The 20,821-nt window shown below is 43.7% G+C and overlaps 1 protein-coding gene across 2 annotated transcripts in view; it reads left to right on the forward strand.

Moving 5' to 3' along the window:
- PLXNC1 (plexin C1) overlaps positions 1 to 20,821 on the forward strand; it is a 160,014-nt gene that overhangs the window by 44,767 nt on the left and 94,426 nt on the right. For both annotated transcript variants that reach the window (XM_017548650.2, XM_037745770.1), the window contains exon 5: positions 18,429 to 18,543. In XM_017548650.2, coding sequence (XP_017404139.1) covers positions 18,429 to 18,543 — 115 coding nt within the window. The remainder of the gene's footprint in view (positions 1 to 18,428; positions 18,544 to 20,821) is intronic.

Here is a 20,821-nt window from a genome sequence, read left to right on the forward strand (position 1 = left end):
AAAAAAAAAAAAAAGGCATCCAGTATAAGCAGATAAAAAGCAATTAGATAAACAATGAGCTCTAAAATGTCTAGTATTTTATTGTTGGAACCTCAGATCCAACCTGTGCTGAATTTGTCTGTGTGGGTGGAAAGTGAATTTTTGCAGGCTGAATATCTTGAGTTTGGAAGCAGTTTCTCAGTTTCTCCCATATTGCAAAGCATGGCACATGTGTTCAGTTATGGATTTCCACAAAACTGGCAATCCTGAACCAATGAACGGATGAGGTTCCAAAAGTTCATTTGCAAGTTTGTTTGGCATGCAGAATGCATTTTCCTATAGAAACAATGTCACAAATTAAGGATTGATTCCCAAGCCAGCCCATAAAATTCAAAATTATTTAATTTCAACAAATATTTATCGAACACCTAATGAGAGCCTAATGTGGGCGTGAGATAGCTAGGTGGTACTGAGAAATTGGGTGCCATTCTTGGCTTGAAGGAACTCGCATGCTAGCTGGGAAGGCAGACCTAACAGTGGCCAACATTCATTCATTCAATCCTACATCCAATCACAAATATTTTTTAAGCACAACAATGTGCTAAGCCCTATGCTCAGTGCTCAGGGTATAGTTCTGATCTATACAGGGCTTGCAATCTAATGAGGGATATAGATAATGTGTATCTGTTAGGTTTTTGCCCTAGTAATGCTGCATAACAAACAACCCCCAAATACTTAGTGGTCTAAAAGAGCAAACATTTATTTATAATTATGTTTCTTGCTCATGAGTCAGCCTCTCGGCTATGGGAAGAAGGGTGGGGTCAATGTCAAGCTGAAGGTTGAGTTCAGGTCTGTTTCCCGTTTCTCATTCTGTACGTGCTCTTCTTATGGTGGATAGAAGTGGCATGAGAGACCAAGCTAAACTATACAACATATTCTAAGCAGCAGTTCTTATCATACTGACCAATATTCCATCGATAAAGCAAGCTGCATGGCCAAGTCCAACATCCATGGAGTAGGGAAATAGATCCCATCTACTCTAGTGGAAGATACTGCAAAGTGACCTGGCGAAAAGGTTATGTGGGTGTGTCATTCTAGTACAGAATGGATTGAAGAATTGGGAATAATAACCTACTCTATCAATAAGTAATGGGGATGAATGAATAGAGTGTCATAAAGGCTAGCACGGGGGAAGTGTAGGATTTCATAGGGACACATAAGAAATATCTAACCCAAACTTAACAGGTCAAGAAAGGTTTCCTGGAGGAAGGAGTATCTGATTTGAACATGAAGGGTAGGAGGATATCAGCTAGGTAAAGATGAGGCAGGGAAAGCTGGTAGAGGGGTCAGGCCATACAAAGGCCAGGAGAGCTTGGCCTGAAACTCAGTATGGACGGGTGTTCAGGAGAGCTGACGGGTGTTGGGAGATGAGGGTGGCAAGATAGGCAGAGGCAGATGAAGGGAAGGCTCTGCAAGCCGCATTAAAGAATTTGAACATTGTTGGAAGGACCTTGGGGAGCCATTGCTGGGCTTTAATTAAAAGTGCAACCGGATCAGATGAGTGTTTTAGAACGAGAACTCTGGGGTGCAAGGTGGACCAGAGGGGACTGAGAAAAGCTGGCAGATCAGTTAGCAGGTGGCCATAAACCAGCAAGGGATCGAGGACTGAATTAGAGTGATAGTAGTGGTGAGGGAAGGAAGTGGGTGGATTAGAGAGCTATTTGGAAGATAGAATTGACAGGGCTTAGTGATTAATTGGATTCCCCTTTGAGTCTGACATACTAAAAATAGGGCCATAAAATGAAAAATAAAATCTCAAGGTGGCCACTGTTTTTCTGGAAGATGTATTCTTTCTCCTTTGATCTCAGTCTTCATGAAGAAAACAAAGAAGTGGTAGCCACACGTACACCTGATTCTTCCTGTGTCCCGGCCACAGCGCTAGGCACTATGTTAGACCCTGAAAGATGGGTGCCTGAGTCAAATGTGGGAGGGCTTTTGAGAGACACCAGGGCTGAGTGTCAAGAGTGTGCAGTGGGGTGAGTTATTGCACTGAAATTGGTGTTGAGATTATAGAGGAAGAAATGCAGGCATCTGGATGGGGTGACCAGATGGAGAGAGGTGGCGGTTACTGAGTAGGGAGTGTAGAAGGAGTGGCTTGTTTGGGCTGTGTGGGAAATGCAGGGAGCTGACTTCCACACTGGCAACATGGGCAGGGCAGCCTGTGAGGACAGAGGAAAGGTCCTGTATTAGTCTGTTTTTGCACTGCTATAATGAAATACCTGAGACTGGGTAATTTACAAAGAAAAGAGATTAGTTAGCTCATGGTTGTGCTGGCTGTACAGGAAGCACGATGCTGACATCTGCTCAGCTTCTGGGGAGGCCTCAGGAAACTTACAATTATGGTGGAAGGTAAAGGGAAAGCAGGGCATGTCTTTTTTTTTTTTTTTTTTTTTTTTTTTTTGGTGGGGTTTTTTTTTTTTTTTTTTTTTTTTTTTTTTTTTTTTTTTTTTTTTTTTAGATGGAGTCTCGCTCTGTTGCCCAGGTTGGAGTGCAAAGGTGCAATCTTGGCTCACTGCAACCTCTGCCTCCTGGGTTCAAACTATTCTCCTACCTCGGCCACCTGAGTAGCTGAGATTACAGGTACATGCCACCATGCTCGGCTAATTTTTGTATTTTTTAGTAGAGATGGGGTTTTACTATGTTGGTCAGGCTGGTCTCAAACTCCTGACCTCGTGATCTGCCCACCTCGGCCTCCCAAAGTGCTGGGATTACAGGCATGAGCCACCGCACCTGACCTGGGAACGTCTTACGTGGCTGGAGTAGAAGGAAAGGAGGTGGGGAGGTGTCACATAGTTTTAAACAACCAGATCTCAAGAGAACTCAGTCACCGTCACAAAAATAGCACTGAGGAGATGGTGCTAAACCATTCAGAAAGGGTCCACCCCCATAATCCAGTCACCTTCCAGCAGCCCCCACCTCCAAGACCGAGGATTAAAATTGAACCTGAGATTTGGTGGGGGACATAGATCCAAACCATATCAGGTCCCAAATGCATTTTGCTTTGGATGAAATCTGGGCTTTGTGCAACCTGCCATTTTCTTCTCTCTGCCACTTCTCCTCTGTATAATGTGGCATTAATAATTGGCCAGGTATGGTAAATATGCTGGGATTACAGGCACTTTGGGAGGCCGAGGTGGGTGGACCACTTGAGGCCAGGAGTTTAAGACCAGTCTGGGCAACATGGTGAAACCATCTCTATGAAAAATACAAAAATTAGCTGGGTGTGGTGGTGCATTCTGTGGCCCCTCAGCTACTCTGGAGGCTGAGGTGGGAGGATCATTTGAACACAGGAAGTTGAGGCTGCAGTGAGCCATGATTGTACCACTGCACTCCAGCCTGGGTGACAGAACGAGACCTTGTCTCAAAAATAATGATAATAATCGTAGTGCTTTCCTCAGAGGTTTGCTGAGAGGATTCAATCCCATAAGGTACGCCATTGTAGGCCCAGTGCCTGGCTCCTGGTACACAATGAAGTCATGTCAGCTGTTATTTGAGTAAGCTCAAGGAGGGAGTCATTTCTTGTCCCCGAGGTTGAGAAAGGCTTCAACGAGGAGGTGGGTGGCCTTAAATTTGGGCCTTGAAGCCTGACTAGACCCTTACCAGAGGAGGCATGGTCAGGAGGCATTTCAGGCAGAAGAACTAGCGCAGTAAGAGGTCTGTGGAGAGATTGGCAGATCGAGTTATGTGCACTGGCTCTAGAAGGAAGGATGTGGGTGGAGGTGCTGGGTGGGCTTTCAGCGTGGACCTTACTAGTGGGTGCTGGGAACTAATGACAGGGTTTAAGCAGAGGCCTGCCACCGCCACATTTGTGTTTTAAAAGCATTATCTCGCTGGCAGTGTGGACGATGAACCACGATAAGCCACACGTTGGCTCTCCCAGCCTCCCACCCCACCGTCCTGGACGGCCTTTTTCTGGTGTGTTTTGTAAAGAGTAGGTTTGTATCACATCTCTTCCTGAGACATCTACTTGGTGGCGGTTTCTCCGATTTCACATACCTCCCCTGGGAGAGGTGGTGCATCACCTGATGCCTCCGTGGGGCTTCACCTGCTCTGGTCTTAGTCCCATGATGGAATCAGGGCTGGGTCCTCTTCAAAAAATAGACCCTGTGGGAAAGACCACACTTGCATTCAGCCTCCCTTCCCTTCGTGCTCTGCCCCACACAAGATACGCACAGCTGGAGGCAAAGCCCCAGGCCTGCTGCTCATAAGGTATCTGTGCGTGCCTCAGATTATCTGTACCAATTTAACATTCACTCCATATTTTCCTCCATGTTTCCTCCATGTTGACCATAGGAAGACCTTCAAGCAGCCCCTGGTGGCTGTTTTTAGGTCTTCAGCTGCTGTTAGGCCGTTCCACGCATGCGACTGTGAAAGACATCATTTCTTGCTCAGCCTAACAGCAGGGCCCTGTGGTCAGTCTTCCTATCAGACTTTCGGAAGGGTTGGGAGTAACAGAAGGGTATTTTTAACACACGAGAGAAAGCTGCCACCTGAATGCTAAACATATTTGTCCCCAACACCCCAGAGTAACAAACAAAAAGAATTACATGAGTTGCTTGTGGACACATCCCAGCTCCTTTTTTTCATCCAGCTATCCTGTCTTGAAGTTTCTTCTCCAAGTGACACTCCTTCCTCAAGCCCCCCAGGCCTGTCATTAACCCTAAGGGGACCCTCCCCACCTTCGTGATAACTATGATTGGCCTGAAACTTGGCCGGTATAATCATGGTGCACAGTAACTTATGGCCGTATTCTTCAGTAGCCTGAGTTAGTCTATTCGTCATCATGAGAGGTGAGCTGCATACAGCAGAGAGGGCCTGCTGTGGCTTAGATGTTTTTTCTCCTCCAAATCTCATGTTGAATTGTGACCTGCAGTATTGGAGGGGGGCCTGCTGGGAGGGCTTGGGTCACGGGGGTGGATCCCTCATGAATGGCTTGGTGCTGTCCTCGCAATAGTGAGTAAGTTCTCGCTCTTGAGTTCACAGGCGATCCGGCTGTTTAAGAGAGTGTAGCTTCTCCCCCCTCACATTCTCGCTCCAGCTCTCGCCATGTGACACAGCTGCTCCTCCTTTGCTTCCGCCATGAGTGGAAGCTCCCTGAGGCCCTCCCCAGGAGCAGACACTGCCCCTGCTTCCTGTACAGGCTGTAGAATCATGAGCCAATTAAACCCCTTTTCTTTAGAAATTATCCAGTCTCAGGGATTTCTTTGTAGCTATGCAAAAAATGGACAACCCAGGGCCACGGAAGGCTGTGCGGTAGAAAAGTCCACGTGGACGTGACTGCTCCTCATTCAGAAGGCGGCCGCAGTGCCCCTTCCACAGGAAGCCTGCCTCGAGTCCAGGCCTGGCCAGGAGACAATGTGCATGGGTGCGGGGGAATATGCTTATCATACACCGGACACTACCTTGCCTGTCCTGTGCCATGTTCCGTTTAGTCCTCCTGGTACCCCATGAAGTAAGCACCATTACAGTCCCCACTTCATAGAGAAGAGAACAGCCTTAGCTGGTGTACAGTTTCCCACAGCTGCTGAAACAAATTCCCACAAACTTAGCAGCTTAAAACAATATGCACTTGTAATCTTGTAGTTCTGGAGGTCACAAGCCTGCAGTGGATTTCGCTGGGCTGAAATCAAAGCATTGCCAGGGCCATGCTCCTTCTGGAGGCCCTTCTTTGCCTTTTCCAGCTTCTGAAAGTGGCCAGCATTCCTTGGCTCATGGTCCCTTCCCGTGGCTTCAAAACCAACAGTGTGGCATCATCAGATTACATTGGGCCCACCCAGAGAATCCAAAACAATCTCCACATTTTAAGATCCTCAATTACAGCTGCAGAGTGTCTTTTGCCGTGTGCTGTGCTTTGAATGTATCCCCCAAAGTTCATGTATTCGACCCTTAATCCCCAGTGCAACAGCATTGAGAGGTGGGACCTTTCGGAGGTGATTAGGTCATGAGGACTCTGTCCTCATGAATGGATTAATGACATTGTCACAGGAGTGGGTTACTTATCACAAGGGTGGTTCCCCCCACCCCCACCTTGTGCTCTCTTGCCCTTCCACCTTCCACCGTGGGATGATACAGCAAGAAGACCCTCACCAAATGCAGGACCCTTGATCCTGGACTTCCCAGCCTCTAAGAACTATAAAACATAAATTCCTTTTTTTCAAGATATAAATTTCCCAGTTAGTAGTATGCTGTAATAGCAACACAAAACAGACTGAGACACCATGCAAGGTGGCACAGTCACAGGTCCCAGGGACTAGGACGTGGACATCTTTGGGGCCATTATTCTGCCTACCACTGGTTGTACAAGTAGTGGAACCAGGATCCAACTCTAGGCTTGGCTCCAACTCCTAAGCTCTCTATAGCTGGAGTGAAACAAAGAGAAACAAGCAAGGGTCATTATCCCTCCTGGCAGTGGGTGGATGGGGGAGAGCCTGGAGCAAATGGCCCTAATTAGGGAGCATTGGTGATAACTGCTATGCATAAGAAAGACACAGCACTCAGGACCTACCTGAGTCTTAGAAAACCTTTCATCTTGAAAGCTTAGAAACCCGAGCATTCATTTAACAGGTATTTATTGAGCACCTGGTATGTGTCAGGCACTGTCCTAAGCACTGGATTCTAAGCACTAGCAGTGAGTAACACAGATCAAAACCCCTCCACACGTCTGTCCATTGCAGCACTATTCACAATAGCAAAGTCACGGAATCAACCCAAATACCCATCAGTGATAGACGGGATGAAGAAAATGTGGCACATATATACCATGGAATGAAAAGGAATGAGCAGCCATCAAAAGGAACGAGATTATGTCCTTTCGGGACGTGGTTGGAGCTGGAAGTCATTATCCTCAGCAAACTAACGCAGGAGCGGAAAACCAAATACTGCATGTTCTCACTTACAGGTGGAAGCTGAGCAATGAGAACACATGGACACAGGGAGGGGACAACACACACTGGGCCCTGTTGGGGGGTGGGGCCGGGGGAGGGAGGGCATTAGGAAAAATAGCTAATGCATGCGGGCTTAATAGCTAGGTGATGGGTTGATGGGTGCAGGAGACCACCCTGGCACACGTTTACCTGTGTAACAAACCTGCAGGTCCTGCACATGTACCTTTCAGTACCCTGCACATGGAACTTAAACATAAAAATCCCTGCCCTCATGGAGCTTCCTCTAGTGAGGTGTTTTAGTTTCCCAAGGCTGCCGTAACAAGTTACTACTGACACAAATGTGTCCTCTCCCAGTTCTGGAGGCCAGAAGTCTGAAATGAAGGTGCCAGCAGAGCCAGGCTCCTTCCGAGGCTGCAGGGGCAGGTCCTTCCTCACCTCTCCCAGCTCCGGGTGGCTCCCGGTGTTTCTTGGCTTGGGGTAGGATAACCATCTCTGCCTCGGTCTTCACGTGGCCTTCTTCTGTGTGTCCAAGTCTCCCTCTCCTTTCTCCCAGAATATTCCCTGGGACACGCTAAATCCAGGAGGATTTCATCTCAACGTCCTTAACTCATTACATCTGTGCAGACCCTGTCTCCCCATAAGGTCACATTCTGAGGTTCTGATGGGCATGAATTTGGGGGGAACAGTCTTTAACCCATGACACGAGGGAAGATGGACAGTGTGAAAATAAATGAGGAAAGAGAGAACATGTCACAGGGTAAACAGGGCTATGAAGAAAAATAAAGCAGAAAAAGGAAATGGGGGTGCTGGTTGGAGGCAGGGGTGGGGGGGCTAAATTTAAACAGGGGGCCCTGGAAGGCCTCAATGAGAAGGGGCCTCTGAGCCAGGACGCAAAGGGGTACATTCAGTTTTGGGGCTATCCCCCTTCATAGGCTATTGCACTATTGAGTGAGAGAGAAGAACCTTCCTCCTTTCCTTCCAATCCGGGATGTGTCTTTGTGCAGATCTTAAGCTTGAAGTCTGTGTGGTGACACTTCTTTATGGTCCAGTGCGGCTCTAATGACAGCGATAATGACAATAATGGGACTGGGGACGGCCCCTCCTTCTCTTGTGAGGACCCCATTGTGCCGACTAATTATGTAGAAGCAAGTAGGACAACTATCCGTGGGGTGGAAGCGCTGGGGAGCGGAGAGGAATATGTTCTTTGGGCCTCGGGGAATTACTGAATTACCGGGGCATAGGCTGAATCCATGCATCTGGGTTACTGCGAATTCTGGAAGGGATTTGGGGGGCTTTCTAGTGCCAGAAGGGGTCTGGGAGTCAACCTGTCTCCCATGGGTTCTCCACCTCCTTCTTCCGCTGTGAGGGGAGCTATGAGTCCAAATTCTTTCAAAGCAGAAGGCGAAGAGGGGATAACAGTGTGAAGGGGCACCTCTCCACCTTGGTGTCCCAGACATTTGGCAATGGTTGGCACTGAGAGAGTGCTCACGTGCTTAGAAGCCAGGGTTTGTTTTTCGTTTAGTGGAGCTGGTGATTGAGGTTCTCGGACCTCGGCCTCCACCCTCCTTACCTGCACCGTCTCTTTTAATGGTTTAATGGATGCTCTCTGACTTCCAACAAGCACCACTAAGAACATCTCTTTTAGTAAATATATGTTGTAATGGAATAGATTTTGTCTGAAATGACCTTATCTCAGGCAACATGCACTTTCATAAGAATGTATTGATTGGCCTTTAAATATTCCTTAAATGTTTCACTTGTCTTTGTAACCTAGTATTTGTCCTGTTCCCAGCATCTCCTCTGTATCCAAATACAATGTTCAGATCTTCACTCGAAGACTTCCTGCCAGTCTTTTTTTTTTTTTTTTGCTTTTGTAACTTTTTAAACATTTCAATGCTTTTATTCTGCTATCTAGAGGGTGCAGTTTCTGATAGGCCAAAAGTGGGATATGACATTGCTTTCAGGAGGATCGGGTTTCAATATCATTGCCGTCTGTTTAGTGGTGGGGAAACAGAGGCCCACAGAGGCTAAGGAATGTGTCCCCAGTTACACAGGGAGTATGTGGGAGCACAGCTTTGAACCTAGACCTTTCTGACTCAAAGAGGCGTTGGTATTTTCCCGTTTCCATGTTGCTATTTTTTTTTAATGGCTCCCTTTAATTATCAGTTCAAGGTTTGCATTTGAAAATATAAAACACCAACTTTTAGTACCCTCATCATCCACAAAAGAACCCCATGGGACAAAGGCCACAAACCCCTTTTGTGTGAGTGTTTCAGTCTGCAAATGTGTTTTATGTGTGCTAAATAGCTCAGTTTCAAGACAAAGGCTGGTTTTCCACCATGCCAGTGAACAGGCCAACCTAGTGAACAAAAATCAATGAAACGATTTCTGCCAGTATCACTGAAACATAGACCAGAATTTAGTCCATTTAAAATGTCCTTCTTAATCCAATTCAGCCACCTTTTGTTGAATCGCAGTCATGGGCCAGGTCCTGTACTAGGCCCCGGGGGAAACAAAGATGAATGAGGGTCTGCCCTGGAGAAGCTTCCAGGTGAGTGTGGGAATAATTTCAGTACACCTTGCAAAACGCTCTCATAGCTGGTACTCAAGGCCTGAAAGGACTCCGGAGAACCCTTTCGCATTTGGGAGGAAAGAGAGTTGTGATTAAGAATCTTCCAAGAAGCCTCGAACTGTGTCTGCCTCCTTATGTAGAAAGGGCATGTTGGGCGTTGAGCTGTGTGTGAGCAGTGCCAGAGGTCCTCTGGTCAACTTCATTGCCCAGGTCCCTTTCTCATCACCACATTTGTCTTTGGCTTATGTCATCCAAGTTTTTGCCTAAATTCTCTGTTCCATTTGCCCATATAATAATAACAACTAACATTTATTGAGACATTATTGTAAACTCTTAGAACAGATGTACATTTTTCTCCCAGCTTCATCAGGTGAAAACTATTATTTGCATTTCTGCAAATGGAGAGCCTGTGACACAGATTGGGCACATGGCTTGCTTGAGGTCACTGGCTTGCAAATGGTATAACCACTATCCGCCTTTCTTCACTAAGTTCTAGCCAAGCTGGTCTATTCCATCAGTTCCTTGCAGAGACCATGCTTTAAGTGCACTCAGATACTTTGCACATGCTGTTACTTCTGCCTGGAATGCTCTTCCCACTATTTTTTTGTATGTGTGTGTGAGACAGTCTTGCTCCGTCACCCAGGCTGGAATGTAGTCGCATGATCTCAGCTCAGTGCAAGCTCTGCCTCCGATTCAAGCAATTCTTGTGCCTCAGCCTCCCGAGTAGCTGGGATTAAAGGCGTGCACCACCTTGCCCAGCTAACTTTCTGTATTTCACCAGGTTTCACCAGGTCGGCCAGGATGGTCTTTAAACTACTGGCCTCAGGTGATCTGGCCTCCCAAAGTGCTGGGATTACAGGCACGAGCCACCAGTACCGGGCCTCTTCCCACTACTCTTGACCTGACTACATGGTTCTCACCCTTGAATGCTGAGCTGAAATGCCATCTTTCTTGACTAGCCTGTCGAAAGTAGGTTCCTTTCTACTATATCTTTGGTTTCGCAGAAGACATACCTCAATTTGAAATTATTTTAAATGATTGTCTGTTTATTTGGTTTTTCTCTGTGTGCCTCTCTGGACTGTAAGCTCAATAAGAAAAGAAACTTAACTGGCTTATCTATTGAAGTGTCCACAGTGCCAGGGGAGTGTTTGTCATCTGATGGGCTCTCCGTTAACATTTCTAGAATGAATGCCAGGTGTGGTCTTAGGCCCTGAGGGTGCCAAGATGGCACCTTTTCCTTTGGGGGATATACAGTCTAATTGGAGAGACAGACAATCAGCAAATAATGCAGTATGGTGTATAGACTAGGAGCATGTGTAAATGTCATGGGGACACAGAGGAGGGAGTGACTGCTTTGCCTGGAGTCTGAGCAAACATCGTAGAGGAGGATGCTGGAATAGCCCTTGAACAAGGAATGTGATTTCACCAAGTGTTTCAGGCCTGAGGGCATCCAGGGTAATGAGAACAGCACACACTCAGGAGGGCCTGGCCTGTTTGCCCTGCATTTGTTTATCAGATGCCTGCTCTCCACGAGGCGCTGTGGAATAGATAACAGGGATGTGTATATTTTAGGAGCTTGTAGTCTAGATACAGGGACGGACTCATCAACCAAACTTACCTAGGCATGAGTTCGGAGAGGAAGGCAGGGGCTAGATCACAGTGTCGGGGTCAGAGATGAGCATGGAAACATGTTGCAGGCTCCAGGTGATGAAAGGCATGTAGACAGGAGAGTCTGGTATGGGAGAAAGGGTGTCATGAGAGATTTTTAAGCAGGGAGTGACATCATCAGCTCTGTGCATAAGAGTAACCCACATGTTGGTGTGGAGGTTGACAAGACGAACAGGAAGTGGGAATGGGGAGACCTCATTTGGCTGCTGCAGGAACCCAGGTGAGAGATGAGGGGTAAGCATGGGTTGTAGAGAATGCTTAGAATTAATAGGCCATGTGAATCTGCATTCATCTTAAAATAAAAAGTTTACTTTATCTGTCTAAAAAAAAATAAAAGAATTAATAGGCCATGATCAGTTGGGTACAAGAGTTACCCAAATTAGCCAAAGTAGGCACAAAGCTTTCAAATTTGATCTGCCATGTGGATTATTACTCATTAAACAAGGCCGGGTAGTGATTCCTAATGTGTATGACTAGAATTTCTCATCCCTCGGAACATCCTTCAACAAAAAAGCTGGAAGACAGTACATCATTCATTCTTGTCTGGGGAAGTTACAAAGCACAGTGGCATCTTCAAGCCTCTGAGAAGTCCTGCAGCAGACAGACTTGTTTAATTTGATTTAACTAGTGTTTCCCAAGCTTCTTGGCAATAGAACCCTACTTTAATATTAACACCCAGAACAGCTCCAGGAACACAGTTTGAAAAATGCTGAGAAATGGAGTAAAACTTATATTTTCCTATATGGCCCTGTCTTGGGAGAATCTACGTACTATGATGTTGGCATTTGTGATGTCACTACCCTGGAAGCCTTTAACATTTTGAGCAATTTTGGTGTAGTAGTAAAAGATGCCAGTACCAGACACCATGTCATCTACCTCTCTGCACCTCCGTTTCTCAACCTCTGACGCGGAGATGGTAGCGATAACACCTGCTTCATGGGCTGGTTGTGAGGATTACCAGTTGTTGGAAATGGGTGCTCGGTGCTGCAAAGAAAAATTAGCACTCAGACAAAAGGTCTTTCAGCAATGCAAGTTTTACTTCCTGGACCACAGAAAGGGTACTTCCAGTAGCCATCATGCCACGAAAGTGCAAAGAACAAAGGAATACACACACATTTATTTCCTACGCATTTGGGGTTGTCCTTACTGCTGTATCTGATCGCTGTTGGCTGGAGCTAGACCTCACAATCTAAACTAAAACCTGATTGGCTAACAACTGAAAACTTTTCCAAACAGGTAAAAGCAATGGAGAGCTGTCACATGCCTGTGAGCAGGTCCAGCACAGATGTCTTGGTTAAAGTACAAGGACATAGAGTGTACTACGTGCCTGTAAGCATGGCATGTCTAACAGCTACATAGGATAGGGCTTAACAAAGTTATTAGCACACTTATTCTTTAACAAGAAAGGAAACTTAAAAATGAACTTCTCTACTTCCCACACTAATTTCCAGAAATCCCCAGAAAAAGTGCCTGGCCTATGGGGATTAGGAAGGTGCTATGGTTTGAAAATGTCACCTGAAAAGCATGTGTTGGGAATTGAATCCCCAGTGGAACTCTGTTGAAAGGTGGGACCTAATGAGAGGTGTTTAGGTTGTGAAGGTTCTGCCTCTGTGAATGGAAGAATGCCGATTATAGAAGGGCTTCAGGCTGCAAATTCAGTCTCTTTCTCTCGTTCATGGGCACGTGCCCTCTCTTGCTTTTTCACCTCCCACCATGGTGGAAGATGCAGCAATAAGGCCCTTGCCAGATGCAGGCCCCTCAAACTTGGACTCTCCAGCCTCCAGAACTGTAAAAAATAAATGTCTTTCTTTATAAATTACCCAGTCTGTGGTATTCTATTACAGCAACACAAAACAGACTAAGACAGATGGGCTCAGTCACTATTAGCTATTCTGAGAGGCAATATAGGTAGCTGATGAGACCACAGGCTTTGAGGCTATACTGCGTGACTTAGTATGTCAGCTCCTCTGCTTACTGTCTCTGTGACCTTAGGAAAGCAATATGGAACCATCTATGCCTCAGTTTCCCACATCTGTGAAACAGGGACAATTATTGCAGCTACTTCGAGGTTTGTTGTGAATAATAAATCAGTCAGATCATGTGAAAAGACATTGCCTGGCATGTTAGATGTTATTGCTTTAAAAAAAATCTTCTAAATTGTCTCTGTTATTAGCATATTTTATCATGTAGATTGACTTTCAGCTCCAGTGATGAAGATCCAGTTTTTCAGCTTTTCAAGCAAGTTATTTTGGTCTTGTGTTTTGGCATTCCCCTCTTAAAGACTCTGGAGGCCTTTCATTTGGAGTTCAGTTTGTTACAGATTTTCTATTCTCTTCTATTCAGTAGACTTTGGTTCCTTCATCTCGTGGACTGGCAATTGTAATGAACATCTCCCGATTCTGGAGACCACCTGGCCCCTACACTGGGCTCTGTGCCTTTCCTAAAAAATGCAGACATCTGTTTCAGATCACTTAGCAAAAGACCTTGACATGCTCTTAGAGCAAAGCACTCCCCCAGCATGGATGCTGTCTCCTGCTTCCTGGGAGAGAGAGAAGCTGGATTGTTTCCTTGTTAAAAGTTTTCTGATATTATATCAATGTAAAAATCTTTGGAACAGTTCACACTAACCCCCATATTCAGGCCACTTACCTGATGTGTAGTTATCGGATTACTTCAGGGACTGTCTGCTCTTGGTGAACAATTAGATTAGAGGATGCTGATGAAATTTGAGTGGCAGGAAGTAGCAGTTACATTTCTGAGTTCAGAGTTTCTATTTCACGGTTGAGTAAGTGGTAAATTTTTACTGCAAGATTCTAGCCTAATAAAGTCAGCTTCTCAAGGTCCCCTGGCCCAGCCCAGCCCATGGGTATTTCACCTGCTTGGAAACTTCAGCTCCTTTTCAGAGGTGGGCCTTCCTGTTTTTTATGTTGGCATGAAAACAATTAATAATTTAAGCCATGCCCATTTAAAAAAAATAGAAATGCTGTATAAATACAATACAGTAGTAATAAATTTAAAAGTCGATCCAGCTGGGCATTGTTCCCAGACTACCAGCTGAACAGAAACACAAATAAGTAAAGAAGAAAACTGCTATATAATGCAAATGGCTGCAATCTTGTTGTTTTCTGCTATTCTTTATTGCAAATATATAGTAGTAAAGTTACATTATGGATAAGTAGGTTTTGTGGGCTAACCTGGAAACCTAATCACTGTTTATAACATTATTTCTATGAGAGGGAATGCATTTTATATTAGAAACAGATGGTTTGCAAGAAACTTTTTTGGGGAGTAGAATATATTTCTAAGTCCAGGGCCACCTGGAATTTTAACCTCTTCCAAGTTGTGTGGTTGTGTTGTATTTCACAGCCAGTGATAGAGGAAAATTCGAGACCTCTCAGCATCCCCACTTCTGTGTTTTCGCCAAATCCTTGCTATCCTCTTCATCCTGCAGTCTCTGCCTTACCTTCTCTTTTCTCTGTTCCTGGGGTCCCCATGCCTGTGTCCTCATCCTGTCCCAGTCCCACCCTCCAACCACTGGTTGAGGTCCCAGGAAGCTAGGAGGAACTACGAATGTCCTTTATTAAGTGGTGGTTAGGATCTACAGGAAGGCATGCAGCCAGGTGATCAACTTTGTGGACTCTGAAATCAGACTTCTGCCACATAGCGGCTGTGTGGCCTTGGTATGTTACTGTGCTTCTCTGAGCTTCTGTTTCATCCGAGTAGAGGGAGGTTGTTGTGAGAACTAACTCAACACTCCCAACAGGGCCTGGCACAGAGTAATGTTCCTTCCATGCCAATGTGTGGTGAGGTAATTATTCAGGGATATTATGCGTTACACATACTTCTATGAACCCAGGAAGCAAACCCACTGTATAGAAAGACTTTCTCTGTTTCAAACAGTGAACTTAGAAACAAGTGTCTGGGACCTTCCTGTTTATGACTTGGGGCAGGAGTAGGGTTGGAACTTTTTTTTTTAATCTGTTGGGGGTGAGGGAGGGGGCGGTCACGTACGTACATAGTTGAACAGCAATATGAAACTCTAGTGTTATCTTGAATACATTAAGCTCTACGGCAGATTTTATAGCAAACTAACAAGAACAGCCTTCTTAAATAGTTTCATTGACTGAACTGTTGCTACATACTGTGTTTTTTGCATAAGGGAAGGCTTTTAAAATTATCCTTTTGGTTTGGGGGATTTTTTTTTTCCTCAGGCAGTCTTTTCTTTGCATTTGGGCAGGTTCTGTTTTCTAATTTGCAAGTAGGCGTGTGTCTGCCTGCTGCGGGCTTTAGCATGCAAGCATTAGCTCCAACTGGAAACAAGGACGAGAACAATAAAATACTGACTGGGAGTCTGAGGACTTTGGGATAGATGCTTCATAGAAAATGGAGAAAAAGTAATATGAAGTCAAGAAAGCAAACATATCTCTACCGGTTTCTCCAGAATTCTTATCCAAATCCAATTTTCCTCCCATTTTTGGCCTGAAGGAATTGAAATGAAGCCATTAAGAAATCAGCCTATCTGAGAGTGTATCACTGAAGAATGAGCCTCACTAAGAGTCCTGTGTGACAATGAGATTTTAATTTAATTAGGGCCGTGGCTCAAGTGTTTATGCACTTGACCATTACTCTTGTTGATACGCAGGAATTAGAGTGATAGCTTTCAAAAGGAATTATTTCAGAGTAACTAGCTTTGTTTACTAAAATATGGGAGCTATAAGATCTACTCTGTAAGAAATGAGAATATATGAGTAATAGGCTGTCATGAAGATTTTATAATCTGCAATATTTGAGAAGTAATAAGATACTGTTGTTGGCTGGCCATCTGGTTAGGCATACTTGGTGTCATCGTTTGCTTTTTATTTTTTCATTTTTTATTTTTACTGGTGAGAGGCAAGGAATAGGAGTTCAGAAGTGGTGGGTTTTTTTTTTTTAATAAAAACAAGGAATTTATGTTTAGTTGCTTAACATGGTTAGATTTTGTTTTTACCTTATACAGATTTTAAAAAAAATGAAAGTTTCGTTATATATTTTCTTTTCTCTCTTTTTTTTTTCCAAAAATTAAAATGAACACCTCACCCCCTAATTTGGTCCCCAGATTGAAACTTTTAGCTTAATTTTAAAAATAGTCTCTTTGGCATAACGAGTCAGACATGAATCAAAACTCCAGAGAGAAAAATCAGCAATGGAAAAGACCTATAGAGATTTCATATTTCATCCTTTCATTCAAAAATATTTATTGAAACCATAGTATTTGCATATCATGCTGCCAGACGCTGAGGGATTTGCTAAAGAAATATTAAAGACCTTCTTCCTTCTTTGAGGAGCTTAGAGCTTACTTGGGGAGAACTGAGATAGGCTTATGAAACAGTTAAGTTGTAATTCAAGGCAGCATATGATTAAATACCAAAATATGTGATTCCGACAAGAAATGCTATAGGAGTTCAGAAAAGGGAGTGATAACTCAGTGGCACTACTGTTTTCTGCCTACAAATTGGCAAATTGTAGCACTATTTGTATGAAATATTTTACACTTGTTTTTTTGGCAGTCTTAGGCTTTGACTCCCAGGCAGCATTAAGAGCCAACGAAAATATTTGTACTCCAGTATCTTCAGAATTGGCTTATTTTTTTTTTCTTATAGGCAGAGGGAGTGCCTTACACACACCAGAGTGCCCATGAGAGGCAGGGAGTTTTTGACAGTCATGATCTATTTCAGATACAAAAGAAAGAACCAGCTTCGTCATTCTCTGCTTTTCAATCCAGCAGTGCTTTTCTCTCCGTTGCAAACTCTCTCTGACATTGAGAGGCGGTTTAATTTGAACTTAATGTCCGTGACGGACGAGCTAGCCATCAAGGGTCAGATAAATTTATGACTTTGGAGAATTGCTGATGAAAATCCCCATGGTTATAATGTTGGAGAAGAAACTGACACAGATGTGGGAGGTGGGACACAGATGTGCTCATTGGGAGCAGGATTCCCCAAATGTCAGAAGCCGGTGACATGTTAAAGGTATTGTGCTTGGGGATGACGTTTAGTGAAACTCACTGACTTCCTGTTCTATTTTTGCCATATTCAAATTAACACAGAGCTCAAAGATAAAGCCATGAGGCCTAAATTCTTAAGAATTAAAAGAGAAAGAGAGTCGAGGAAAGAGAAGAAATGAAACCTTCAGGAAGCCAAATACACTAATTGGTCCCATTCATTCTTCATTCCACTCGGATCCCCTTGGGGATTCATCATAGCTGAATGTGGTCATCATTTGGTTGCTTTTCATCCTATGTTCCAAGTGTTTTCAGTTTCTTTTCAAATTCACCATCACTGGTTTACCACCCCTGCATTTTAATCTTTAGCCTTGAGGTGGTGTAGTACTAGAAATATTTTGTGCTTTCCTTGACACTATTCAATGGAATATCTAAGGAGTCCAACACCATTTGACAATGACATGGCTGTTGGTGTTGTTGTTCTTGCTGGATTGGTGGCCCATCTGGTGAAGCAAGGGTTCCCAAGTTAGTGTGACCCAAGTTAGAGTTCTGACAAGGGTTCCCAAGTTAGAGTAACTGACACATTAAGCAAACCAGTGATCTCACCACTCAGCTTCTGAGCATCTCTTTATCCAAGTACTTGGCCCTGGCCACAGCTTAGGACTGATCTGGGTCATCTGACTTGGGAAAATGGCCCTAGAAAAATGTCTCGTGCATATCTTTTGATATAATTTGTATGTGTCTAAATAAATATTATGTAGCAGATGGTTATGGAATGTCTTATCAAACTCTTAGGCAGACTCTGCCCTTGAAATATTTCTATTTAATTATCGTACTGCAAAGCACAAAATAGTAGTTTTATTATTTTTTTTTTTTAACAAAATCAAGTTACACAATAGATTGATATTCTGGGAATGAATAGCAAACCTAAAATTTACACAATATGTGAACTGAGCTGTTCTTTGCTAGGTTTTTCTAAAAGGGAGCTCCTTATTTCAGAATCCATGAGAGGATGTGTTTTGGATATATTTGGCGGTGTCAGCTTGAGAGATGGCTCGGGAGTCAAAGTTCAACATGTTGTCTACATTTGTTCTCTGCTCCTAGACATGATGGAAAAAAACGCTCTGCTATTTTCTTGTTGCTTTTCATAGTTTTAGTATCATGTTCCTATTCTTGCTCAAATCAATAATCCACTGTACAAAGCCTGGCATTCTGTACTGAAGCCAAGTCAAAGAAAGTTTTAACTAACTCGTGTGGGGTTGCTGTTTTGTTGCCTTTTTTTTAGGTGCACCTTTCAAGGAGATTGTGTACATTCAGGGAACTTAGAAAACTGGCTGGATATTTTGTCTGGACCGAAAAAATGCCCTAGAATTCAGCTAATTCGAAGCAGTAGAGATAAGGTAAGAGGAAAAATTTTAATTTGTCCTCATTGTATTGTCTCATTTTGCACAGCAGATGCTAACTTCCTTCTGTGTGTAAAATACCTATCAGCAATCAGACATGCTTAGTGATAGCGCTCCATTCATTTAGTTAGCAAATACTGAGTGCCTACCAGATACCATCCACTCTGCAAGGTGCTGGGGCTGCAGTAGTGACCAAGCCACATCATCGGCCTACTCTCACGGAGTTTGTCATCTTGTGGAGCTAAAGATGACTCTCATTGGTTGAACTGGAAGAAAAGCCGGACTTCTAATGTCACAAAATACATATTGCTTTTGAAAATAGAGAAAAAAGAAGTTCAGATTCACCGTCAACAAGATTCCTGAAATGTGGCTTAAGTGCAGAACTTTGTTTAGTTTCATGGTCCCTTATCCTAATGTGTTCAGGCTTCTCCAGTAACCATCTAATGAACATGGCTTCAAACAGTATTGGTAGAGATGGAGAGAAAACATCAACACGGGCAGTGACTGTGGCAAGTGAGGTCCCTTGGAAAGCCCGTGGTCTCTTGCTATGGCAGCACCATGCTTGACAACACATCAGCCCTGTCACTGGATGACAGAAGGGAGCAGGAGCGTATTTAAGCATTTTCAAAGCACATGCCAACCATGCCCTTCTGGAGAAGGGGATTCCTGCCTTGAAGCCTCAGTGGTGCTATAAGGAGACATTTTCTCCCTCATTGTGGCTCTTGTGTTATGAATAATTGTACAGCAGCCAGTTGACCTGTCTGTTGAGCGCGCTGTGTTCTGTTTGAATGCCACATTAACAAGGAAATGGGCCACTTTCTCTTTTCCCTTACACTTTGCCATTTTAAAGAAATAGCAAGAACTTGACCACTTTCAATGATTTAACATTTAATAAAGGAGAGCCAAAGTATTTAATGAGTGATAAATAATAAAAAGAATTAAGCTTTCAAGTCATAACTGACCAGAACTAACAGATTTAAAGTTATTTGGCTGTTGTGACTCTCTGTTGTCTTCCTGGAGAAAAAAAAAAAAGAACTTTGATACTAACTTCCACCAGCCCTGAGTCAGAGTGAATAGATTTGGTGGAAAAGATGCTTGGACACCTAAACACAGGTATATCCAAATTCTAATTTCTGTCATCAGTCTGGAAAATAGCCAACTTTGGCGCTATTAGAGAATAGTAAAAAGTATAGTACCTTAATCTTTGAATATGCCCAGGACTCTGATATATGGTTAAGGTTTTGGATTTTCTTATATCATTTAGAAACATTTAAGGGTAATACTCCAACTAAATGTAGTGGGAGGAAGTAGCTTGTTCATTAAATAAAAAGTGCTGCTTATACAACTTCCTTAGCTAGCTAGGGGCTCACTATGACAAATTAATCACTATTTACATCTAGTCTGGAACATTTCAAAAGCTGCTTACCACCCAAACAACCACTGGTGTTTTCTTCCTTGCCCCCTGTCCCACTGTGGTTTACCCTAATCTTCTCAGAGACTTCCTACACAGCCGCTGCCTCACTCCCTCCAGCTCACCACTAACTCTCAAGGTAAAGAAGATAAGGAGTTCATAATTTGGTTAAAGCTATTCTTTGAAACCAACTTTGGACTGATTATCTTAATAGTGTTGATAAGCCATCTGATTCTATCTCTTGATCACATTATTACCAAATATTTCCTACCCTTATGGCCACCTTTGGCTTATCTGAAAGTCTCAGGTCTTTGCTTAAATAAACCTGACCTTGACCTATGGAGAAAGCAGTCTAGGGTGTATCCAGTTCCATCTATTAGCTCTATTCAAGGGGTATTTGCTACCTGCCTATCATATGCCTAGTAACATTCTAGTCACTTTGTAGGCAGAGAAAGCCCTCTATATAATAGGGAACCTCTGTTCACAAGAAGCTTTGCTTCTTTCCACAAAACAATTAAAAGATAGTACTTCCTCATACTCACTATGGGATCAGCATTAAAAAGAAATAATTAGAGCAATCCCAGTTGTCCTGGAGGGATTTCTGTGAGGTTTTGTTGAGTAAAAACAGCAAGATGCATACAAGTGTTCCTAGCATGATCTTATATTGATCAAAAAATGTCCCTGTATATGTTTATGCATATATGTCTCTATATGATTATTTGAGCATGGGCAAAAATGTGGAAGAATTCATTCAAGGTTGTAAACCTGGGCTCACCTGGTGAAATGACTTATGTGGTAGAGAAGGAAAGCAGAGATATGTAATAAAAATAGAAAGGACACAGAAATAAAATTATTTCTTTTTTT

This window comes from Cebus imitator, unplaced genomic scaffold, assembly GCF_001604975.1.
Source record: "Cebus imitator isolate Cc_AM_T3 unplaced genomic scaffold, Cebus_imitator-1.0 Scaffold212, whole genome shotgun sequence".
Lineage (NCBI taxonomy): Eukaryota > Metazoa > Chordata > Mammalia > Primates > Cebidae > Cebus > Cebus imitator.